Here is a 26,802-nt window from a genome sequence, read left to right as displayed (position 1 = left end):
TATTACTGCTGCTAACACTGTTAGACTTTGTGCTTGACTTACATGTGAACCTGACTTAGCTGCTCTCCTGAAAGTCCCTGATGTGTTTCCTAGTATTGATAGATAGTGAGCACCTCAGGATACTTTCTTTTTATAACTTTTTATTTTATATTGGAGTATAGTTGATTAATAATGTGGTGTTAGTTTCAGGTGTACCACAAAGTGATTCAGTTATACGTATACATGTATCTATTCTTTTTCAAATTCTTTTCCCCATTAGGTTGTTATAGAATATTGAGCGGAGTTCCCTGTGCTATACAGTAGGTCCTTGTTGGTTATCCATTTTAAACATAGCAGTGTGAACAAGTCGATCCCAAACTCCCTAACTATACCTCCCAGCACCCTTCCCACCCTGGTAAGCATAAGTTTGTTCTCTAAGTCTGTGAGTCTGTTTCTGTTTTGTAAATAAGTTTATTTGTATCATGTTTTTAGATTCTGCATACAAGCGATATCATACAATATTTCTGTTTCTCTGTCCGACTTACTTCACTCAGTATGAAAATCTCTAGGTCCATCCATGTTGCTGCAAATGGCATTATTTCTTTTTTTTTTTTTTTTTTTTTTTTTGCGGTATGTGGGTCTCTCAGTGTTGTGGCCTCTCCCGTTGTGGAGCACAGGCTCCGGACACCCAGGCTCAACAGCCATGGCTCATGGGCCCAGCCACTCCGCAGCACGTGGGATCTTCCTGGACCGGGGCACAAACCTGTGTCCCCTGCATCGGCAGGCGGACTCTCAACCACTGCACCACCAGGGAAGCCCCTATTTCATTCTTTTTAATGGCTGAGGAATATTCCATTGTATATCTTCTTTATCATACCATATCTTCTTTATCCATTCTTCTGCTGATGGACATTTAGGTTGCTTCCATGTCTTAGCTATTGTAAACAGCCCTCCAATGAACACTGGGGTGCATGTATCCTTTCGGACTATATTTTTCTCCAGGTACATGCCCAGGAGTGGGATTGCTGGATCATATGGTAGCTCTATTTTTAGTTTCTTAAGGATCCTCCATACTGTTCTCCATAGTGGCTACACCAATTTACATTCCCACCAACAGTATAGAAGGGTTCTCAGGATGCTTATTTTTTTTTTAATAAATTTATTTTATTTATTTATTTTTGGTTGCATTGGGTCTTCATTGCTGTGTGTGGGCTTTCTCATTGCGGTGGCTTCTCTTGCCACGGAGCACGGGCTCTAGGCACATAGGCTCTAGAACACAGGCTCGGTAGTTGTGGCTCGTGGGCTCTAGAGCGCAGGCTCAGTAGTTGCAGCACATGGGCTTAGTTGCTCGGCGGCATGCGGGATCTTCCCAGATCAGGGCTCGAACCCGTGTCCCCTGCATTAGCAGGCAGATTCTTAACCACTGCACCACCAGGGAAGCCCCTCTCAGGATATTTTCAATGACAGCTAACTAAAGGGACTTTATTGCCTCCCATAAATAAAAGTCCAGATGAAGAACAAATTGTAGCATGGTCCAGTTAGGGCCTTTGCTCCAGTTCTCTGCAGTTGTCAACTCTGCGCTTCCGTATGTATGTGTCAGGTTTTTTTTTTTTGGCTGATTCCCCTTATCATTGTAACAGAACTGCCATCACCAATTATGGCAACCTGCCTCCTCATTCACATCTGGCTGGAAAGTCTGGCTTTCCATTGCTGCCCATTAAAAGTAAGGAAGGGGGCTTCCCTGGTGGTGCGGTGGTTGAGAAGTCTGCCTGCCGATGCAGGGGACGTGGGTTCGTGCCCCGGTCTGGGAGGATCCCACATGCCGCGGAGCGGCTGGGCCCGTGAGCCATGGCCGCTGAGCCTGCGCGTCTGGAGCCTGTGCCCTGCAACGGGAGAGGCCACAACAGTGAGAGGCCCGCGTACCGAAAAAAAAAAAAAAAAAAGTAAGGAAGGACTTTCTCAGAAAATCTGCCCTGGTGTCTCATTATTTAGAACATGAGGCTCATTTCTATTCTTAACAAGTCACTGGTAAAGGCAATAGCAAGACCAACCACTTCTAGCCCATGAAATCATTACACAAATCTTATAAATGGAAGGAGAAAATCATCATTATCATCACCATCACTATAATCAGCATTTCAGACAGGTTTAGGAAATTAAACATATTGGTCATTTATGGACTTATTTTTTCTACTAGAGACCCCCACTCCTGCATCTTGACAGTTACACTCCAGGGACCTATTCCCTAAGCATGCAGCTTCAAGCAGGCTTTTTCTAAATTTCTTATATCCAAAACTTTCCTTCTCATGCCCCTCCTGCAAGCCTTCCCCATCAAGCACATTCTCTCTCCTTGGGGGTCTTCTAAACAAAAGTAAATAAATATACTATATACTATTCATTCATTTAATTGCTATTTAATTAAACTCCTTGTTTTTACTGACCTTGATAGCTTTAAAGAATACAAGACAGATATTTTGTAGAATGTTCTTAACTGGGATTTGTCTGATTTCTTTTTCATGATAAGACTGGGGTTGTCTATAGGTTATTGCCTACATATTGTCTTTTTTTAGTCCAGTGTCAATAACTAACATCTAAGGAAAGCATATGAGAAATCTGTATTATTGCTTTGCTCTTCTCATATAGAGAACTTTCCCACATGTCCTGTAAAAAATTGATTCATTTTACTACAAAACTCCGTTTGATCTAAACATCTTTCATGTTTTCATACAGCACAAAATTAGATCATAACAGCTTCAAATAACGTTCTCTTTTTGGATTTAAATAGTTTATGAAGGTAATTAAACAGTTAAATCAGGTATTTTGATGCAGATCAAAGACAACTGACCATTCATGGACTTCCTCTTTAAGCTTAATAGTTTGGCTTGCTTACCAATCACCAAAATATTTGACTGACACAGGATTTACAGGCATAGGTTTGATCACTAGCTTTGATATAAACCAATTAGTTCATATTTCTCCCTTACTGGTTTTCTTGGCACCATCAAAAAAGAATCGCCTTTTTGTTTACTTACCTCAGTCTGACAGAAATTTGTTCATTATGTTATTGCCTTTTTGGCATAAGCTTTCATGTATCATCTTCAATATTTTTAGCTTGTCTTCCTGAGAATATAATATCTGGTCTCAATACTGCAGCTCTTAATATGTGGAGAATTGCTTTAATTTTCCATTAAGTTATTGACAATTTATAAAGCATATATCTATAGAAAATGGTATTTTTGGGTCTCAGATGTCCAGTTAGAGATAATAGTACATTCAAGAAATAGCACAAAGAGCCACAAGATAAAAAGATAGCAAATGCGTTACCTATTTCCATTCCCACATCTGGCAGCTCGGGGTCAGCCCAAGTTTATCTTTGACCCACCCATTACTGATAAAGCATTCCTTGTTCTCATTCATCGTGCAAAATGAAGCCATAGTAATTGCTTGGCTGCTCTTCCTATTCCAGATGTAATTCACAAACAACTAGAAAGGAGTAAAATAGCCATCAATTGTGAATCAACCTAGAAGACCCCCAGAAGCACAGTCAATGAACAGTCCTCTGAGTATCTATCGGTGGAGAGGCTTCTTTGTAATTCTGTCAAGAATCAAAAGTTAGGGAATTTAAGTTCAAGCCAGAATTAATCTAATTTTCATTTGAAAAGGCAAGATTGCAGCACTTAATTTCAGGCAATTTTGGCTTCTCTTCCATCTATCATTTCTCTTGACATTGGGTCTTAAGTTTTTGAGAGTGTGCTAAGGATACTTGGGGAGGAGGGGGGCACTGGGGCTGCTTAAATAAAGTATGATATAGGCATCAAAAACGACTGTAAAAAGTGAGAAAGCTCTTTGTATACTAATTGGGAAAGATCTCCCATATACATTATTAAATGGAAAACTTGAGGTACAGAATAGTATTTTATATGCTTGAAATGGGCACAGAGATAAGAATATGTATTTATACTTATTATATCTTCATAAAGACACATTGAAAGTTTTCACAAGAAATGAATAAAAATGGTTCTCTACTAAGGGCAGGAGACAAGTCAGGATGGAATCAAGACTTATCAATGTATCTTTTCATCTTGTTTTATGTATTGTTTTATTTAAAACCAGATGGTCTATTTAAAAGAAAATACAAATAAAATATTTAAATTCTCTCTTGACGCCACATACACTTCAAGCTCTTTATTTCTATGTCCCCATTTAATGCAAAATTTCATAAAATTATCTCCACTTTCTCACCTACCATTCACTCTTCAACCTATTTGAACCTGTCTTATTGCCTCCCCACCAGTACTCTTGCTGAAGTCATTAATGATACGTATTTTGCCAAACCCATGTAACAGTTTTCTTTCTAGCCCTGTCTTTCTAGATCAATCTGTATCATTCTACACTATTGACTATTACCTTGTTAGGTCTGTGACACTGTAGCACTCACTTACCTCCTACTTCTCTGATCATTCCGGTGTTTCCACTTCCATCTGAGCTCTAACTGTTGGTTCTCCTTATACGTTGGTCGTAGGCTCTCTGGGCTTGGTCTTGGGTCATCTTTCATTCTGCTACTAGAAGGTGTCCTTGAGCTCCTTAACATTTACATTTATGTGGCAATTCCAAAATTTTATCTGTAACTCAGACCACCCACTGAGCTCTAGACTGGTGGGGACATGCACTCTTGGATTGTTCCCAGTACCGTGTTACTACAGACAACGCCCAAGTCAATGACCTTGTAAATATTTCTTTCTGCATACAGCCAGGTGCATCTGTTTGAATAAAGTCCCAGAAATAAGATCACCAGACCAAAGATACATGTTTTAAAATGTTAATAGATATTGCTAAACTGATTTCTATGGGGTTATATAACTTTACACTTGCATTGGCAATATATGAGGGCCTGTTTCCTTATTCCCTTGCCAACTGTTGTGAAATTTTTGAATTTTGCCAATGTGATAAGTGAAAAATAGAAGCAAAGTGTATTTCCAGTACATGTTTCCCTTATTATGAATAAGGTTGAACATTTTTTACACACTTATTTTCTCTGAACTGCTTATGTTCATAACCTTTGTTTTTTGTTGTTGTTGTTTTTTGGTTGCTTTTTTTTTTTTTTTTTACTGTGTTACTTATCTTTTCTAAGAGATCTTTATTTAAGAGATTATCTCTTATCTGTGATACAAGTTGCAGATATTCCCCCAGTTTTTCATTTGTCATTTGATTTGGTGGTGATTTTTTCCCCAAGCAGAAATTTCTCTTTTTTTCTTTTCTTTTTTTTTTCTTTCTCCACCTCCTCTTTCTCCTCCTTCTCTTCTTCTCTCTCTTTCATGTTTCCTCCCCACTCTCTCCCACCCCTTTCAGTCTCTTCTCTTTCCTGTCCTTCCTTTTATATAGTCAAATATCTTTCTTTATCTTTCCATTTTGATTTGCAAATTTTGAGTTATAGTTGGAAAGGCCTTTGCCTGTCCAGTGTTATAAAGGAATTGGTCCATATTTTCTTTCAGTGTTTCACATTTAAATATTTCAAGTGCTTAGAGGTTATCCTCATATACAGTGTGGGGTATGAATTTATCTTTTCCAGATGGCAATCTTGTTGTTTCAAGAAGATTTATTTAAAATTTCATCTTTGTCCTATTGCTGTCATACTGTGTACTAAATTCTTGTCTTTGTTTCAAACTTTTGATCATTTTCCATTGGCCTACCTGTCTATTCATGAACCAGGGACACACTACTTTAATTGCTGAGAGTTGATAATATGTTTTATTTATTTATTTTTAAAATTAATTAATTTATTTTTGGCTGCATTGGGTTTTTGTTGCTGCATGCGGGCTTCTCATTGTGGTGGCTTCTCTCGTTGTGGTGCACGGGCTCTAAGTGTGTGGGCTTCAGTAGTTGTGGCTCATTGGCTTCAGTAGTTGTGGCTTGCTGGCTTCAGTAGTTGTGGCTCACGGGCTCTAGAGCACAGGCTCAGTAATTGTGGCACATGGGCTTAGTTGCTCTATGGCATGTGGGTTCTTCTTGGACAAGGGATTGAACCCACGTCCCCTGCATTGGTAGGCAGATTCTTAACCACTGCGCCGCCAGGGAAGCCCTTATAATATGTTTTAATATGAGATATGACTCATTAGCCCTCATGGCTTTTCTATTTTCAAAATTATCTTAGATATTTTTCCACACATACTTTAAAATCACCTTGCCTAGTTCTAGAAAAGGGAAGACTTTTTAAACATGGAAAATAACAGAACATACTTATATACTGAGGAAAATAATCAAATAGAGAGGAGAGGTTAAATTCAGAGGAGAAAGGGACATAATCAGGAAGAATTCTTAAGTGGGGCAGAGAAGATGAGTTCCAGAACATATATAATAAGAATGGCTTTTGATAGTAAAAGGAACATTCATTTCATGGCTAGAAAAATGAAAGTAATTAGCATATAGACTTACATTTTTTGAATGCTATAAAAATGATGGTGTTCCCATATGGTGACTTATGTATTCTCAATTAAGTGTGAGGGGAGCTATCAGCTGAATGGAGTGGGGTGGATGAGGAATGGAAGATTGGGAAAGAATGAGGAAGTATTATATGGTGAAGAAAACATGAGAAACAAATTGGTTTAATGAAGATTGGGATTGACTGATGACATGAATTAGAGAGAGAAGGCTGTGAGCCCTTAGATGAAGTTTTCAGAGGATGAGGTGGCTGTACCAAAACATGAGGATGTTATAGCAAGATTGCAGGGTCCTCACAGGACCAGGAATCATAATAGTCCAGAATGGACCATGAGGTACACAGAGCATAACCTCTGGACCACAACATTTGGGGTATATGAGTATGTACAACCTCCACTTTAGTGGACCAAAGGGAAATGGTACCCTCCAGGGAAAGCCACATTTCCAATAAGGCAAATAGTTGGAAGGATGGGTTTGATAAGACATTGAGGGTTTACAGGTGATTTGGTATGCACAGATCTGGGTTCTAAGAGGGCCTAGAGGAAACTCTGGGCAGCAGGGAGAGTTAGAGAATGAAAATAAAGAAATGGAACACAATACATAGCCAGAGCTCAGAATCTTAGGGGAGTTGTTAAAATGCAAGTTCCCAGGGCCTATATCCAACAGAATTTCTGATTCAGTAGAGTTGGGTAGCACCTGAGAATCTGAATATTAAAAGATGCAAAAATGATTGTTACTCACTCTGGCCTTGAGAACCATGTCTCTTGTTGGAGGCTGGGGACTGTGGCAATAAGAGCTTCCTGCAGTAGTTTGATGAAGAGGAGGAAGCATCACTCTTCACAAGGTCAGGTTGTGTTGACTGAGAAACGCAATCATACTTTCACTCTCTCACCTCACTGCTGAAATGTGACAGAGTACACAGCTGTATGGTAATCATACAGCTATGTCCCTGTCTCCAGAAGGATGTGAGTCAAATAGTTTACATAGACTAAATGTCAGATTAAATCAAGAGACCAAAATTCTGACTAAGGAAAAGACAATGAAAGCACTGCAAGAGGTTAGTAAACTCCATAAACAGTTTTAGTACTGCATTTTAACTTTGACTTTTAATTTGGTGAAGACATTGCCCAGAGCTTTCTGGTCTGAAAACTACAGTCTCAATAATAAATCCTTTCACTAGTAAAAATGCAGATGTAACAAACAATGAAAGATCATCAGGAATGTGGTTCAAACTTGATTTTTGTTACACATTTAAAATTTTACTTACAAATTTACTGATATGTAGGCAGAATTAACAGCCAGTGTTCTTCCTCAAGAAGATAACACTCAGTATGAAGCTTATAAAGAGTATCAGATGCTTTTTCCTCTTCTCTTGAACTATCTTAATTCATCTTAAATACGTCAAGAAGTGGTACAATCTACAGAGAAGTGAATTTTATTGAGAGAGAAAATGACAACCTAAAAATTATTTCTACTGAGAAAGGTTGAGTATCTTAAATTCCCCCCTGTAATAACACTTAATTCAATTCTCTGCTATCTGTCTTATGCTTTCCTTAAAGATGCCAAGATACTTAACTTTAAAATTGTCTTAAAAGCATACATAAGCAGTGTATGGCAGTTTTTCAATTCAAATGACACAGAGGTTAAGAGTAAAAAGTAAAAACCCACCCATTCCCCATCCAATTCTATACTTAATTAATTAGACTATCTGAAACTGTCCTTGTAAATATTTACACTTCTCAATGTATTTTTAACGAATGATAAATACCCTTTGTAACCTCCATTCTTACTGATATAACATGGAAATTATTCCATGTCAGCACATGCTGACTTTTCAGTCACTCTTTGTAATCATTGCAGAGCAACATAAAATATGGATTCTACTAATATTTATTTTACTTTTCTATATTTTAGGTTGTCTTCAATTCTTCAATTAATAATGTTGCCCTGAACAGAATATAATCTGACATAAATACTGGCTCACTATCAATAACTTTTTATTCCTAGAAGTAGAATTGTTGGGTCAAAGTTACATGCATTTTATATTCTGATAGGTACTATCCTCCAGAAAGTTGAACCCACTTATAGGTCCACCAACAATGCCTATAAGAGTTCTATTTTTAGTATGTTGCCAGAGCTAGACAGATCCAATCTTCTTAATTGTTCAAATCTCATTGGTAAAAAGTATCTCATCCTTATTTTTAAGTTACAGTTTCCTAATTTGTAATGAATCTTAAGATTTCTTTCCCCAGTGCTTCATAGACATCTATAATTTTTCCATTGAATTTCACATTCTCTATGCTATAATTATTATTTGCATTACATCTACACAGAGTATAAGCCCCCGAAACAGTATTACAAATTATGCTTTAAACAAAGAAATAATATTTTTTAAACAAGGAAATAACATAATCTTTTATATTTACCCACATATTAACCATTTTCAATATTCTTCATTCCTTCCTGAAGACAGGAGTTTCTACTTGCTCTTATTTTTCCTTGGTCTATAGAAGCTACCGTCGTATTTCTCCTAATACATGATTCCTGGTTATAAATTTTTTTATCTGAAACTTCTTTTATTTCATTTTCATCCTTAAAGAATACATTTCCAGCATATAGAATTCTGGCTTCAGTTATTTATCATTTTAAAAATATTATTCCATTTTCTTCTGTCTTTCATAGTTTCAATGAGAAGTCAGCCATAATTCAAACTGGTGGTTTATTCTTTTTTTTTTTTTAATTTTTATTTCTTTAGTTTTGGCTGTATTGAGTCTTGCTGTTGCACATGGGCTTTCTCTAGTTGCAGAGAGAGGGGGCTACTCTTCGTTGTGGTGCACAAGCTTCTCATTGTGGTGACTGCTCATTGCGGTGACTTCTCTTGTTGTGGAGCACGGGCTCTAGGTGCATGAGCTTTAGTAGTTGTGGCACGTGGGCTCAGTAGTTGTGGCTTGCAGGCTCTAGAGTACAGGCTCAGTAGCTGTGGTGCACGGGTTTCATTGCTCCATGGCATGTGGGATCTTCCCAGACCAGGGATCAAACCCATGTCCCCTGCATTGGCAGGAGAATTCTTAACCACTGTGCCCCCAGGGAAGTCCTTTATTATTATTTTTAATGTAACATGCTGTTTTATTTTCTAACGACTGTCAAGAATTTCTCTTTATCTGTAGTTTCCAGCAGTGTGATCATAATGTGCCTAGGTATGGTTTTCTTTGCATTTTTTCAGTTTGAGGTTTGCTGAGCTTCTGGTATACTGAAAAAATTTTATGTCTATTGCCAAGATTGCTTTCAAAAATAACCCTCAAACCCTCAAACCTGTGCTGTACAGTAGGTCCCTGTTGGTTATCTATTTTAAACATAGCAGTGTGTACAAGTCAACCCCAAACGCCCAATCTCCCCTCCCATAACCATAAATTTGTTGTCTAAATTTGTGAGTCTGTTTCTGTTTTGTAAATAAGTTCAATTTGTATCATTTTTTTAGATTCTGCATATAAATGGTATCATATGATATTTGTCTTTGTCTGATATACTTAACTTAGTATGATAATCTCCAGGTTCATCCATGTTGCTGCAAGTGGCACTATTTCATTCTTCTTAACGGCTAATATTCTATTGTATATAAGTACCACATCTTCTTTATTGATTCATCTGTTAATGGACATTTAGGTTGCTTCCATGTCTTGGCTATTGTAAACAACGCTGCAATGAACATTGGGGTGTGTGTATACTTTTGAACAATGGTTTTCTCTGGATATATACTCAGGAGTGGGATTGCTGGATCATATGGTAGCTCTATTTTAGTTTCTTAAGGAACCCCCATACTGTTCTCCATAGTGGCTGTATTACTTTACATTCCCACCAACAGTGAAGGAGGAGTCCCCTTCTCCACACCCTCTCCAGCATTTATTGTTTGCAGACTTTTTTTTTTTTTTTTTTGCTGTATGCAGGCCTCTCACTGCCGTGGCCTCTCCTGTCGCGGAGCACAGGCTCGGGATGCGCAGGCTCAGCGGCCATGGCTCACGGGCCCAGCCACTCCGCAGCATGTGGGATCCTCCCAAACTGGGGCACAAACCCGTGTCCCCAGCATCGGCAGGCAGACTCCCAACCACTGCGCCACCAGGGAAGCCCTGTTTGCATACTTTTTGATGATGGTCATTCTGACTGGTGTGAGGTGATATCTCATTGTCTTATTTATTTTTTTAAACATCTTTATTGGAGTATCTCATTGTCATTTTGGTTTGCATTTCTCTAACAATTAGTGATGTTGAGCATCTTTTCATGTGCCTCTTGGCCATCTGTATGTCATCTTTGGAGAAAAGTCTATTTAGATCTTCTGCGAAGTTTTTTTTGTGATATCGAGCCACATGAGTTATTTGTATATTTTGGAGATTAATCCCTTGTCGGTCGGATTGTTTGCAAATATTTCCTCCCATTCTATGGGTTGCCTTTTTGTTTTGTTTATGGTTTCCTTTGCTGTGCAAAAGATTTTGAGTTTAATTAGGTCCCATTTGTATATTTTTGTTTTTATTTCCATTACTCTAGGAGGTGGATCAAAAAAGATCTTGCTGTGATTTACGTCAAAGAGTGTTCTTCCTATGTTTTCCTCTAAGAGTTTTAGAGTGTTCAGTCTTACATTTAGGTCTTTAATCCATTTTGTGTTTATTTTTTGTGTATGGTGTTAAAGAATGTTCTAATTTTTTAATATGTAGCTGTCCAGTTTTTCCAGCACCATTTATTGAAGAGACTGTCTTTTCTCCATTTTATAGTCTTGCCTCCTTTGTTGTAGATTAATTGACCATAGGTGCATGGGTTTATTTCTGGGCTTTCTATCCTGTTCCATTGATCTGTATTTCTGTTTTTGTGCCAGTATCATACTGTTTTGATGATGGTAGCTTTGTAGTATAGTCTGAAGTCAGGGAGCCTGATTCCTCCAGCTGTTTTTCTTTCTCAAGATTGCTTTGGATATTTGGGGTCTTTTGTGTTGCCATACACATTTTAAGATTTTATGTTGTTGTTGTTCTAGTTCTGTGAAAAATGCCACTGGTAATTTGATAGGCATTGCATTGCATCTGTAGATTGCTTTGGGTAGTATAGACATTTTGACAATATTGATTCTTCCAATCCAAGAACATGGTATTTCTTTCCATCTGTTTGTGTCATCTTCTATTTCTTTCATCAGCATCTTACAGTTTTCAGAGTACAGGTCTTTTGCCTCCTTAGGTAGGTTTATTCCTAGGTATTTTATTTTTTTGATGTGATAATAAATGGGATTGTTTCTTTAATTTTTCTTTCTGATCTTTTGTTGTTAGTGTATAGAAATGCAACAGATTTCTGTGCATTTATTTTGTATCCTGCAACTTTATTGTATTCATTCATGAGCTCTATTACTTTTCTGGTAGCATCTTTAGGATTCTCTATGTATAGTATCAGGTCATCTGCAAACAGTGACAGTTTTACCTCTTCTTTTCTGATTTGGATTCCTTTTATTTCTTTTCCTTCTCTGATTGCCGTGGCTAGGACTTCCAAAACTATGTTGAATAAGAGTGGTGAGAGTGGACATCCTTGTCTTCTTCCTGATCTTAGTGGAAATGCTTTCAGTTTTTCACCATTGAGTATGATGTTTGCTGTGGGTTTGTCATATATGGCCTTTATTATGTTGAGGTAGGTTCTCTCTGTGCCCACTTTCAGGAGAGTTTTTACCATAAATGGGTGTTGAATTTTGTCAAAAGCTTTTTCTGCATTTATTGAGATGATCATATGGTTTTTATTCTTCAATTTGTTAATATGGTGTATCACATTGATTGATCTGTGTATATTAAAAAATCCTTGCATTCCTGGGATACATCCCACTTGATCATGGTGTATGATCCTTTTAATATGTTGTTGGATTCTGTTTGCTAGTATTTTGTTCAGGGTTTTTGTATCTATGTTCATCAGTGATATCAGTCTATAATTTTCATTTTTTGTGATATCTTTTTCTGGTTTTGGTATCGGGTGATGGTGGCCTCATAAAACGAGTTTGAGAGTGCTCCTCTGCAATTTTTTGGAATAGTTTCAGAAGTCTATGTGTTGACTCTTCTCTGATTGTTTGATAGAATTTGCCTGTGAAGCCATGTGGTCTTGGACTTTATTTTGTTGCAAGTTTTTTAATCACAGTTTCAATTTCAGTACTTGTGATTGGCCTGTTCACATTTTCTATTTCTACATAGTTCAATCTTGGAAGATTGTACCTTTCTAAGAATTTGTCCATTTTTTCTAGGTTGTCCATTTTATTGGCATATAGTTGCTTGTAGTAGTCTCTTATAATCCTCTTGATGAGTCTGGCTAAAGGTTTATCAATTTTATCTTTTCATAGAACAAGCTTTTGGTTTCATTTTTCTTTTCTATTATTTTCTTCATCTATATTTCATTTATTTCTGCTGTGATCTTTATGATTTCTTTCCTTCTACTAGCTATGGGTTTTGTTTGTTCTTCTTTCTCTATTTGCTTTAGGTGTAATGTTAGGTTGTTTGAGATTTTTCTTGTTTCCTGAGGTAAGACTATATTACTATAAACTTCCCTCTTAGAACTGATTTGCTGCATCCCATAGGTTTTTGATCATTGTGCCTTCATTTTCATCTGTCTCTAGGTATTTTCTGATTTCCTCTTTGATTTTTTCGGTGATCCATTGGTTGTTTAGTAGCATATTGTTTAGCCTCCACGTGTTTGTGTTTTTCACAGTTTTTTTTTTTCTTGTAGTTGATTTCTAATCTCATAGCCTTATGGTAGGAAAAGATGCTTGATATGATTTCAATTTTCTTAAATTTACTGAGGCTTGCTTTGTGGACCAGCATTTGATCAATCCTGGATAATGTTCCATATGCACTTAAGCAGAATATGTTTTCTGCTTTTGGATGGAATGCTCTTTAAATAACAATTAATTCCATTTGGTCTAAAGTGTCATTTAAGGCTTGTGTTTCCTTATTGATTTTCTGTCTGGATGAGATGTCCACTGATTTAACTGGGGTGTTATAACTCCCCCACTATTATTGTGCTGCTGTCATTTTGTCCTTTTATGGCTGTTAGTATCTGCCTTATGTATTGAGGCACTCTTATGTTGGGTGCCTATATATTAACAATTGTTATAGCTTCTTCTTGGATTGATCCCTTGATCATTATGTAATTTCCTTCTTTGTCTCTTGTAACAGTCTTTATTTTCAAATCTATTTTGTCTGATATGAGTATTGCTATTCCAGCTTTCTTTTGGTTTCCATTTGCATGGAAGACCTTTCTCCATCCCCTCACTTTCAGTTTGGATGTGTCCCTAGATCTAAAGTGGGTCTCTTGTAGACAGTGTACAAAATAAGACTGGTCTTATATTTTGTATCCATTCAGCCAGTCTACATCTCTTGGTTGGAGCATTTAATCCATGTATATTTAAGGTAATTATCGATATGTATGTTCTTATTGCCATTTTGTTAATTGTTTTGGGTGTGTTTTTATAGGTCTTTTTTCTTCCCTTCCTCTTTCGTTCTCTTCTCTTGTGATCTGATGACTAACTATAGTGTTGTGTTTGGATTCCCTTTTATTTTGTGTGTGTGCATCCATTATAGATTTTCGGTTTGCAGTTACCATGAGGTTTTGATGTGGCCATCTATATATACACAAGATTGTTTTCAGTTGCTGGTCTTTTAATTTCAAGTGCATTTCCAATATCCTGCGTTGTGCTTTCCTCATCTCACAATTGCTTATTTTGATATCATATTTGTGTGTGAATGATTTTCTACCTTTATTGTATGGTTGGCTTTACCAGTGAGCTTTTCTATTCATAATTTTCTTGTTTCTAGTTGTGGCCTTTTCTTTTTCACATAGAGAATTTCCTTTAGTATTTGTTGCAAAACTGGTCTGGTGGTGCTGAATTCTGTTAGCTTTTGCTTGTCTGTAAAGCTTTTGATCTCTCTGTCAAATCTGAATGAGAGCCTTGCTGGGTAGAGTATTCTTGGCTGTAGATTCTACCCCTTCATCACTTTATATTGTGCTGTTCCCTACTGGCGTGCAGAGTTTCTGCTGAGAAATTAGCCAATAACCTTATGGGAGTTCCCTTGTATGTTAATTTTGCTTTTCCCTTATTGCTTTCAATATTTTTTCTTTGTCTTTATTTTTTGTCAGTTCGATTACTATGTGTCTCAGTGTGTTCCTCCTTGGGTTTATCCTGCCTGGGACTCTCTCTGGACTTGGGTGGCTGTTTCCTTTCCCATGTTAGGGAAGTTTTCAGTTATTATCTCTTTAAATATTTTCTCAGGTCCTTTCTCCCACTCTTCTCCTTCTGGGACCCCTATCATGCAATTGTTGGTGTGTTTATCCCAGATATCTCTTAGACTGTCTCCATTTCTTTTCATTCTTTTTGCTTTATTCTGTTCCATGGAGTGAATTCCCCCATTCTGTCTTCCAGCTCACTTATCCATTCTTCTGCCTCAGTTAATCTGCTTTTGATTCCTTCTAGTGCATTTTTCATTTCAGTTATTGTATTGTTCATCTGTTTGTTTGTTCTTTAGTTGTTTTAGGTCTTTGTTAAACATTTCTTATATTTTCTCTATCTGTGCCTCTATCTTTTTCTGAGATCTTGGATCATCTTCAGTATCATTACTTTGTATTCTTTTTCCAGTAGATTGCCTATCTCCACTTCACTTAGTTGTTCTTCTGGAGTTTTATCTTGTTCCTTCATCTGGGATATATTCCTCTGCTGTCTCATTTTGTCTGGCTTTCTGTGATTGTGGTTTCCATTATGCAGGCTGCAAGGTTGTAGTTTGTCTTCCCCTAGTGGATGAGGCTGTCTAAGAGGCTTGTGCAGGCTTCCATTTGGGAGGGACTGGTTCCTGCCCACTGGTAGGTGGAGTTGGGTCTTATCCCTCTGGTGGGCAGGGCCAAGTCATGGAGTGTGTTTATCAGGTAGCTGTGTGCTCAGGAACACTTTAAGCAGCCTGTCTGCTGATGGGTGGGGCTGTGTTCTTGCCCTGTTGGTTGTTTGGCCTGAAGTGTCCCAACACTGGAGCCTACAGGCTATTGTGTTGGGCTAGGTCTTGCTGAGAAAATGGTGGCCTCTGAGAGGGCTCACACCAGTGAGTATTCCCCAGAATTACTGCTGCCAGAGTCCTTGTCCCTGCAGCTAACCACAGCCACCCCCCCACTTCCACAGGAGACCCTCCAGTACTACCAGGTAGGTCTGGCCCTGTCTCTTATGAGTTCACTGCTTTTATCCCTGGGTTTTGGTACATATGAGACCCTGTGTGGACCCTCCAAGAGTGGAGTTTCTGTTTACCCCAGTCCTGTGGAATTCCTGTGATCTAACCCTGCTGGACTTCAAAGCCAGATTCTCTGGGGGTTCCTCCTCCAATTGCCAGACCCCCAGGCTAGGGAGCCTGACATGTGGCTCAGAACTTTTACTCCTGTGGGAGAACTTCTGTGGTATAATTATTTTCCAGTTTGTGATCATCCACCTGGCATGTATGGAATTTGATTTTATCATGATTGCACCCCTCTTACAGTCTCATTGTAGTTTCTCCTTTGTCTTTGGATGTAGGGTATCTTTTTTTGGTAGGTTCCAGTGTCTTTTGTTGATGGTTTTCAGCAGTTAAATTTGATTTTGGTGTTTCTGCAAGAAGAGGTGAGCTTGTGTCCTTCTACTCCACAATCTTGTCTCCCAATCTAGTCTCCAGAGATTTTAAAGAGCTATGAATTAGTAAAAAAAGTTCATTCAGAGTTATAGCATTTTAATCTAAATTAAAAATATAAAGGCAAAACAGTTTTTTAATGGGAAAGGTAAAGAAGAGCCAGATCATCAATATAAAAATTAAATGCCAATTTCTTCATTTACTTAATACTTTTTTAATAAAGACAATTAATCCATTCTCATTTATATAGTGGTAACATGGATATCCTTAGATTTAACTTTTTCTATTTCTATTCATTTAAAAAATTTCTTTCTCTTAAAATTACAGATTTTTGCAAAACGGATATTATTTCTCTTTCATTTTTTTTTCATTTGAAAGTGTGACCTTTTATTTCTATGCTACTTATGGTTAATATTTACATTTAAAAACTGTTTTAACTTTATAACACATGTTTTCCTAACAATGACAAAAAGGAACTATCTGCAACTTCTCTTCCCACCAAAATAAACTTTTTAGCATGTGGAGGCAACATGACGCAAAGTCAACTTTCCTTCTGGTTGTACAGAGAATTAGGTTTATGGGCAAAGGAGTTTGCTGCTGGGTCCTACTCTACTTCTTCCTTTTTTTTTCATATTAACAACTTACTTTTTATTTTTGAATATCACAAACTTCAATCAGAATACTTTAAAAAATATTATTCTGCATGCGCTTAACAAATTTGACAAAGGGCAAGGATCCAGTTGACTTGTATTATGCTATGAAGTTTGAATTGAACAGCCAATTCACATATATTTAAAACTGTTAAGTACAGGTAGCCATGAACACTTCACTGCATTAATCTGACAGCATCCTACCTCTAGGCACACGTTCATGTAACACTACTAGCAATTACCCTGAAGCAGAGGCAAAATGGAGATGGAGGAATTGCCCCACAAAGCAAGTTTAAGGGATTAAACAGCGTCATCATCACTACTGAGGACAAAGCTGCTGCCTGTGGACAGGGGCCCTTCCTCCTTAACATTACCTAAACCACCTGCAGTCCCTCTCTCATCAGAATCTTCAAATAACTTGTCACTGGAATTGTCATCAAACAACTTCTCATTGGAATCTTCATCTTTGAACATCTTTTCATCTATGTCTTCATCTTCCTTTACATCTACATCTTCCTCATCTTCGTTTCCATCTGAATCTTCAAACACCTTTTCATCTGCATCATCTTCTTCATTCTTTTCATTTGCATCTCCCAGCCCCTTTTCTTATGCATCTTCTTTGTCCTCTTTTTCATCCGACTCATCGTCAAATACTCTTTCATATGTTTCTTCCTTCTCATCTGACTCTTTGTCAAATTCCTTCTCAGAGCCTTCTTCATCACACTTTCCTGGAGCTGTCATCTTTGAATTCTGGTTTTTCAGAGTCATTTTCTTCTAACTCTTCTTCAGAAACGTTTTCATTAAATTCCTTTTCAGAGCCCTCTTCCTCAAAACATTTCTCAAGGCCGTTCTCTTTTAACTCTTTTTCGGAGTCATCTTCAAATTGCTTTTCTGAGCACTCTTCAGACCCTTGTTCTGAGCTGCTGTCTTCAGCTGCCTTTTGGGGGCTGGCCTCCTCCTCAGACTCCTGCTCAAGGCCATTCTCATCAGGATCCGTTTTGGGTCTCTTCTTTTTGGACTCTCATTCAGGGCCATTCTCTTTTGACTCTTTTTTAGGACTACCCTCTTCATGCTACATCTCGGGGCTGCCTTCTCTGGACTCTCCATTGGAGAAGTCTTCACACTCTCTTTTGGGACAGCCTTCCTCAAAGTCTCTTTTGAGGCAGCTCTCTTCAGATTCTTTTTGGGGACAGCCTTCTTCAGCCTCTTTTTCAGGGCCACTTCTTTTAGCATCTTTTTCAGAAGCAGCTTCTTCATCTTCTCCCCATCTTCTGTTTTTTCAAACTTCTTTTCATCTATAAGTTCTTCAAATGCCATTTCAGTTGCAGCTTCTTGAACATTCATTTGAGATGTGCCAGGGTGCTCTGAAAAATGCCTAACTCTAGAAGGCCCCACCCTTCTAGAGCACAGAAGGAATTTGAAAGCTGAAGGCCTCTGTTGGCCTCGGGAGTGTTGAGGAAAGCCTCCCATCCTCTCAGCCTTTCCTCCCTTTCTCTTGTGGTCTCCTCCACCTGATAATCTGTAGTCCCATCACACACTTGGGCAGTGATTTGATGGCCACCAAACCACATTCCATTGAGGGTTTGAACACAATAACCAACTTCCTCCAGGTCCCTATAGGACACAGGCCACACCATGAGGGTGCCTATCAAAGAGCAGGAGCTTCCTAATTTGTCCAAACTTTGAACACTCTACTTGAAGGTCTTCTCTGATCTTGTTTGGCACCAGTGGATCATGCTCAAAATCCATACGATGGAACATATTTTTGATGATGACAACTTGCTTGTGGTGTATTCAGGCTGGGCCAGCTCTTCTCTCAGGTCTCCAATCCAACTGCTTTTGTTGCATAGACAACCTTTTCTTGTAGTCTTTGCACTTCTTCTTATTCTTTGAGGTGTCATATTCCCCTTTCAGTTGAAACTTTGCCACCTCCATATGTAATTTGTAGTCTCTAATTTCATCTTCATCCAAAAGTTTTAATGCGAGATCCACAGATTCTCTCTTCAAATAACAGCAAAGTCCATCTCCTTTAAGATTTCCTTGATTATCTTTGTAAAGCTTGACCTTAAATTCTTGTTTGAAGATCTCTCATAATAATGCACAACTTGGACATGAGCTGTATAAATTCATCCACTATAATGTCTGGAGGCAAATCAGACACATATACATTTGTATTTCTGTCTTCAACATGAAACCATCCTGATTCAGCCTTTCTCTTTTCTCCCCTCTTTTTGGGAAACTGGGTTTGGGAGTTTTTCTTTGCAGAGGTTCTTCTGTAGTCCTAGCACTGACATCTTGGACACTCGCAGTAGAACTAGATGCACCATCATTAGAAAATCCATAATTGGCCTGATATGTAGCAATAAAATCTTCAGTGATCTTGGGGAACCAAGCCTTCTTGTCCAGGTCCCATTCATACGGGTGTCAGTCGGCTGCTGCCCGAAAGAATTGGTTTCTCCATTGGGATCTTTCTGCGTATCACAGTCCTTGGTGTCTCCGTACAATTCTTGCCTTCGCAACTGCTCATCAAACTCGTCATTCGCATCCAAGTTGTTGCCGTTCATGTTGACGACTTAGCCCAGGGGCAGGGTCCAGGCGAGCAAAGAGGCCAAGCTGACGCTGGTTCACCCTGCCAGGTCTTGCCGCCGCCGCTCGATCCAGAACACGGCAGGAGCACACACACGAGCTGCCGCCACCGATCAGGTCTGAGACGACTGCGGCTCCCACGGCAACGTACAGAAACCACTTGAAAATGGAGGCCCACTTAGGCTGGTGCAGTCACCATTGTCCCCTACTCTGCTTCTTAGTCCAACTCCACCACCCCCTCCCATGGAAGTTAGCTCACTTTGGTAAGAGAGTCTCTTATATGTTTTTGGCTTGAGGCAAACACTGGAGGCTGCTGCTTCCACATGGAGATAAGTACCATTGTGCTTATCACACTATCCTTATGATACATTTCCCAGTTAACTACTCAAAAACTGTTCACACTCAAAGCCTTTATGCCTCTGATCTTAGTGTTAACACATGGGTCCTAGTCTAGTCTATTCTTTCCCTGTATTATTAGTGGTTCCTACAGCTCTGTTGGATTTTAGCATCAATTTGATCCCATTTATATATCTTCCCAAAATTCCTAAATGCTTTGGGCTTACCAGTTTTCGTGCTTTGTTGTTTCATATTTTTACATTTCTTCTAGCATCTTAATGTGATTTTAGGATAAGGGAGACAGGAGCGCATACATTTAGTTAGTTACCTTCCTTTGAATGAATATTTACAATTAAAAACATCAAAACAAAACTTCAAAACTCATATTAATAAAGATGGTTTTATTGAGTTATAGGAAAGGGCACATAAAAATCAAATATTTGATTAAAATTTAACCCTTTACTCAAAACTAGAAATTTTAAATATTAATAAGTAAATTTTTAGCAGATGTCTAAATTGTTAACCACTTATTAATTATTTAAAAACTTTAAGGCAGATATTTACTTATGCACTGAATCCCAAATAGGTAAAAAGAATAATCACCCAAAGTTCGTTATCAATTAAAACAAATTAAAGTTAGTACTTAATTAAAGAAAACTTGTTGCATGTTAAGGAAATATAGCACATGCTTAATGTCAGTTCCCTGTCCCCATTTCATATTAAAGAATCACATACTCTCCTTTCATTTCTCCTAAGCAGCATAGGAAAATCCCATATATAAAAAAGCTTAAAGTTTAATCTTCCCTAATACTATCTGATCATAAATTTCTTTGGTCAATGGAATGTATGATTTTTTCAACTTATCCATGAAGTAAAGTGGATCAGAAATTTTCAAAGGACTAAATCCTTCTTCCACCAACCGAAACTTCTGTAGTTTGAATGTTCCTGTTGTTTCCATCTTTTCCTATAAAACAGTGACCAGGATTAGTGGAGTCAGTCAATATTATGTATAATATACAAATAAAATATTCAACAATATAGACTGTAATATTTAATGAAAGCATTTTTATATCCAGTGACCATCTCTATTTTCACTACTAATAATTTAATATTAGAAATTTTAAAATGCTCTTTAGAACATTTAAATCTTTACCTTGATTTTCCTGTGAGCTTCATTCAACATATAAGAATTATGAATATAGTTAATAACTGATTACAAATATGTCTAAAACATATAGGTTTATCTCTTCAATCCAATGTCAAGGCAATATTATGTACAAAGAATGCTACTAGACGGCGAGAAGATAAAAGCTACAAAAGACAGCAATCTATTCCATAAGGCAGAATACTGTAAGAACCAGAGGGGGTAAGGAATGATCTAAAACTTGGGTTCCCAAACTATGCACTGAGGTGCCTCATAGTACCTCAGTGAATTGACAGAGTCCCCACAGGATATTTAAAACTTTCAAGGTAAACCCAGTGACATCTGTTGTCACACTACCAACTACTTGGTCAAGGTAGTTCAGTTTCAATATTAGTTTATGATACCTTGTTTTCAATGATGTCATATCTTTGAGAAACAGGGTTTTTGGTGGTTGCTATGATAAAAAGCAAGTATAACCAAAAATCAAGGTGGAATATGGAATTAGTCTGGCCCTGTTCAGCACAATCTAATTCCAACATTTGAGGAGCTGTGCAATGCCCAACTTATATCTCCTTAATACATGTGGTTATTTAAATATGAAATAAAAGCATTTTTCTTTCCACTTATATGCATTATTTTTTCAAACAGCAACTAATTTATTAGACCTAAATAGTTATTTTGCTTTGCCCTAAGTACTGAATAAATGAATGTTTAGGTATTTGTTTTGGCCCAAGAGTGCCATGAATTAACTACTAAGACACTAAAGATGTTATGAACTGAGAAAGTTTAAGAATCTTTGCTTTAAGAAATTTAAAGGAGACAAGGATATTATCTCTGTGGTAGTTTCAGGCATAGGGAAGCAACCTTGTTTTAAGTCAGATGACATGCAGGGTCCATACAAGGTTCTAGGAATAGTTTGGCCATTTTTATGCATCCTTCTGAACGAATGCAACTAAGTCAACTTTTCTTTGAACCTTCTTCCCTGATCTCATCCTCTACCCAACACTGTCATCACAGAATGAGATGTAACTGTGTAAAAACACATATTCTTTTCTCTTTTTAAAAAATTAGTTCACATTATACAATTTGACAGTCTGCCTTCTTTAAAAAAAAAAATTAACCTGGTATGTTTCTCCAGGTTAGGTAATTTTCATCAAAATGGCACTTTTTAATGGTTTCATAGGATCTCATCTAATTATATATGTTAATTAACCTTACTCTTATTCTTGAACTTATATAGAGAATATTAAAAAATTTTACTACATAAGTAATAACACTTTATATATAACATTTGTTCATCTTTAATTATGTCCTAAGGGTAAATTTCTGGAAATGAAATTACTAAATCAAAATATATGCAAATTCTAAGAGCGTGATCACATATTTACCAAATTATTTTCAAGAGAGATGATAACAATTTGTGTTCCCAGAAGCAAAATGAAAGGACCAGTTTAATTTCATCTCAGCCATACTGAGTAATATCACATTTAAAAATTTTTTGTAAATTTATTGCTGAAAAGAATCCTTTTTAAATTTGTGCTAAACAGATCTTTAATAAGATAGTTGTCTTATTCATTTTGTCAGAAGTAACTTATATGTTTGCAGTGCTTATATCAGATCATTTATTATAATTCATTAAATAATTTTAGTGCCGGGGCTTCCCTGGTGGCACAGTGGTTGAGAATCTGCCTGCTAATGCAGGGGACACGGGTTCCAGCCCTGGTCTGGGAGGATCCCACATGCCGTGGAGCAGCTAGGCCTGTGAGCCACAACTGCTGAGCCTGCGCATCTGGAACAAGAGAGGCCGCGATAGTGAGAGGCCCGCGGACCGCGATGAAGAGTGGCCCCCACTTGCCACAACTAGAGAAAGCCCTCGCACAGAAATGAAGACCCAACACAGCAAAAATAAATAAATTAATTAATAAACTCCTACCCCCAACATCTTCTAAAAAAAATAATAATACTTTTAGTGCCAACTAAGTGTCATTCATAGTGCTAACTATAGTAAATACTGTAATAAACATAACACTCATGGGCCAAGTTCTTTTAGGTGTTTAATGATCCTAAAATATTTTCTAAATTTGTACAAGATTGATTTAATCTTACAGAGGAGTCCTGTGACAAAATATTTCTTCTGCTTAACGACAGTGAATTTTAAGTTGCCCTTGGAGGAAAATGTTTAAAATATTATTTGATCCATCAACTTTCTACTCTACTAAGAATTAAAATCCATTCTTTCTGGGGCAAGATGGGAGGGGCAGGAGGGAGCTGGGTGTGGTTATAAAAGGGTAATGTGAGGGAGCCTTGTGGTGGTGGAATTGTCCATATCTTGACTATGGTCATTGATACATGAAGCTACACAGGTAATACAAATGTATAGAGCTTAATACACACATACACACAAATGAGTACAAGTAAAACAGAGGAAATTTTAATAAGATGAGTGGATTGTATCAATGTCAATATCCTGTTTGTAATCATTTACACAGGATCTCTCTGTATTATTTCTTACAAATGCATGTGAATCTACAATTATTTCAAAAATTTCAATTAAAACCATGTTACTTCTTTTTCATATTTAGCTACCTTTATTATTTCAGAGGACTGCTATGAAAATAATGAGACAATATATGTAAAAGCTCTTAAAATATTATGTAAATGTAATATGTATTTATGACAGTTTAGATGATGTGTCTCATTGGCCAAGCAGTGACTTGGCCACAAGGATTACCCAGCAAATGCTTTAAAAAAGAATATTAAGTCAGCTATTGCTCTATCAGGGATGTAACAGTGATATGACAAACATATCCAGAAAAGTTCTATGTGATTGGATGTTAAGAGATGATGAGGGCTAGCTTTGGGAAATTATATTTGAGGCACAATATTAAATGAATAAATAGCTGGATAAATGAGAAGGCAGAGTTACCCAGGAGCTGAGAAATTTCGTTTCCTTTTTATTGGACTTTACTCTAGCAGCCTAACAAGAGAAAGCCCACCTCTCAAAACCAGTGAGTTCAGAATTCCTGCAAAATATAAGGTCCCCGAAGGAGACTGGACAGAATGAAGATAAAAAATTAAAGGCAGGGGCTTCCCTGGTGGTGCAGTGCTTGAGAGTCCGCCTGCTGATGCAGGGGACATGGGTTCGTGCCCCAGTCCGGGAAGATCCCACATGCCGCAGAGCGGCTGGGCCCATGAGCCATGGCTGCTGAGCCTGCATGTCCGGAGCCTGTGTTCCACAATGGGAAAGGCCACAACAGTGAGAGGCCTGCGTACCGCAAAAACAAACAAACCAAAAAAACAAACAAAAAATTAAAGGCAAAATTGCTTAAAGCCAATTGCCCTGAGGGTCTACACACATCCTGCAGACACTTTGATGTCAGCTTGGTGGAACCTAATTTTAGGTACACAGCACCAAATGTCTTCACAAAGCATGAAGGCATGTATAAGATATGGGTTTGGCTTGCCACCATCACTGGGACCCTCATCTATCTGATTGAAGAGGAGGAGAGCAACAAGTAGGACAACGACAAAGACTTCCTAGCATTTTATTGTCCTCCCTTCTATAATTAGGCTTCAAATGTGGCATAAATTAGCATCCCAATGCTTTTCATTGTTCTTGAAATTTTCTAATAAAAATAAAATGCACCTATTATCTAAGCGGTAAATATTATTTTATAACTAAACCATCTCCAGATTCCTGGTCTTAAATTTTATGGGTAGGTAAAATTACCTGAATTCTTAAAAATTGTGGGCAGGCATAAGCTGGTAAAAATGTTACAACTTGTTCATAAACTTTTTCCAAGTCTAAAGACATATTTGGTTTTAAAGTTATAGAAGCCATTCCTGCTTTTCCTTCATAATCTGAAAAAAAAAGTTTGTAATAGCATCAGTTTTACAAGTGGTAGGTGAACTTTTTAAAAAATCCAGTTAATTACACACTAATTGTTACAAATATAGACATTACATCTATTGCAGCAATAACAATGCAACAGTAGCATAAATGAGTGGGTCTTTCCGAGCATATGATCTACTCCCTAGAAATGATTTAGGAGAAAGGAAGTACAGAGTCTATATTTAATTGTTTACACTACAGAAACGAAATAGATGGAATAGAAAACACCATAAGTGACCCATAATATGCATCCTGCCACTATTATTATAAAATATTAAGAGGAAACATTTTTTAAGGCAAATATATTTTAGAGAAATGTCCATGTTAAGCATCAATGCAAAAAATAAAGGGTATTATTCAATATATTCAAGTTAAGAAACTAGAGGCAGGTATTTCCACAACTAATTCCACAGATCGCTGTTTATCATGCCACCTTTTTTCCAGGGATTTGGAATCTCTTGTAGCATTTTCCCAGCACCCAGTGCCTGTCTATTAGAGTTAATATCCTCTTTCTTTGCCCCCCTATCCAAACATTCTCACACTCAGTGTCCCCTGCACCTACAAACATTAATTGGAAAATACTGTCATTTGTTTAAAAAAAAAAAAGGCAGTAAAGGGGAATAGCTGTCCTGTGATTTCAAGTTGGTCACTTTTCTTTGCCATTTTCACCAACGTGAGACAATCCTCATAGGCATACTTATAACGATAAATGAGGCCAACCACATTTTAAAATAATTTCTGAAAAAGATTCAACTTAACTACAAGTCAGTGTTATTAAACATTTAAATTAGAACATGTTCCTATTTAGTGGTATGTATAAACTCTAGTCATCAAGAGAAAAATAATAGACCATTGAAAAGCTGTAAATATTCTAGCAGTGAGTCACTGATCAGAGTTTTCAAGATCTGCTTAGAAATACACACATACATTAAAATGCAGTGGGTACCTTTCCCCTGGTGTGACCATGAAGTTTGCTAGCTTGGTCTAGGGCATTACTTGCCAAGCCAAAACTAAGATATTTATTTTAATATGTGAAAAATGAAATGCTGAGTTAATAAAATTGTTGCAAAGTGAAAGGAAAGTGGCACATTCTGAGAACCATTTCCAAACCTGAAACATATTCATACCTGGTACAGCCACACCATAGACATTTGTGTCCTGTATGAAATCCAACATTCCAACAATATCGGCAACCTCTGTGGTTGCAACATTTTCCCCTTTCCATCTAAACAAAAAACAAGTTCCAGTTAGTTACCTATACTTGAAGAATGAGGTGCCCAGCTTTAAGTTTTAGTGTCTTGCATTTGGCTCTGTGCAAGCACCTAATAATAAAAAATAATGGCAGTTTTCAAAATGAAAAACATTTCTAAGGAAGAACTTTTTTGAGAAGTCAACAAAGTCGGTATCTGTTTTTTATTTAAAATTACATCAGTATCTGTTTTTTATTTACAATTACATTATCAGTGTCTCATTGGTATCAACTGCTACTGTAAAAGGGTTTTTTTTAATATGTCATAAAAAATAAGATAACAACAAATCCCTCTTTGTTTTGTACTATAATAACAGTGAAGTACAAAGAAAGCATTCTCTATCTCTAATGACAGAAAAAACTGAAAGGAAAGCTATAGTTGTCTTTTGGTGTACTGACCCCCTTTAATTTCTAGGAATTAACCCCTTTGGCTCTTTTAATGCATATGAATGTTTTAATTAAAATGAATTGACGGGCTTCCCTGGTGGCGCAATGGTTGAGAGTCCGCCTGCCTATGCAGGGGACACGGGTTCTTGCCCCGGTCCGGAAAGATCCCACATGCCGCGGAGCGGCTGGGCCCGTGAGCCATGGCTGCTGAGCCTGCGCGTGTGGAGCCTGTGCTCGGCAACGGGAGAGGCCACAACAGTGAAAGGCCCGCGTACCGCAAAAAAAAAAAAAAATGATTTTACATAAGGTGACCTCCTAACATGACACAAAGAAGGTGAGGAAATATAATTCATTTATTCATTCAACGTTTTTGGACTGTCTACTGTCTGTCCTCTACTGTTCTATAGTCATTGATTAGTAAAGCAAAATAAATTCATAAGCCTAAAATAACCCTAAGGAATTAAAAAAGCAAATATAAGAAAGGGAAATTTTGC

The 26,802-nt window shown here is 37.5% G+C and overlaps 1 protein-coding gene and 1 pseudogene across 1 annotated transcript in view; both read right to left on the bottom strand.

Annotated features, from left to right (window-relative positions):
• Positions 1-17,014: 17,014 nt before the first annotated feature.
• LOC136120237 (17S U2 SnRNP complex component HTATSF1 pseudogene) lies at positions 17,015-19,278 on the bottom strand (annotated as a pseudogene).
• Positions 19,279-20,022: 744 nt separating this feature from the next.
• The window catches only part of SLC27A6 (solute carrier family 27 member 6), a 71,332-nt gene continuing 64,552 nt past the window's right edge, over positions 20,023-26,802 (bottom strand). The window contains exons 8-10 of the mRNA XM_065873330.1: positions 25,800-25,897; positions 24,511-24,641; positions 20,023-20,600 (exon numbers count right to left, since the gene is read on the bottom strand). Of these exons, the coding sequence (XP_065729402.1) occupies positions 20,424-20,600; positions 24,511-24,641; positions 25,800-25,897 (406 nt within the window). The 3' untranslated portion in view covers positions 20,023-20,423. The remainder of the gene's footprint in view (positions 20,601-24,510; positions 24,642-25,799; positions 25,898-26,802) is intronic.

The sequence above is a fragment of the Phocoena phocoena genome, chromosome 3, assembly GCF_963924675.1.
Source record: "Phocoena phocoena chromosome 3, mPhoPho1.1, whole genome shotgun sequence".
Classification (NCBI taxonomy): domain Eukaryota; kingdom Metazoa; phylum Chordata; class Mammalia; order Artiodactyla; family Phocoenidae; genus Phocoena; species Phocoena phocoena.
This window is presented reverse-complemented; position numbering and strand designations above follow the sequence as displayed.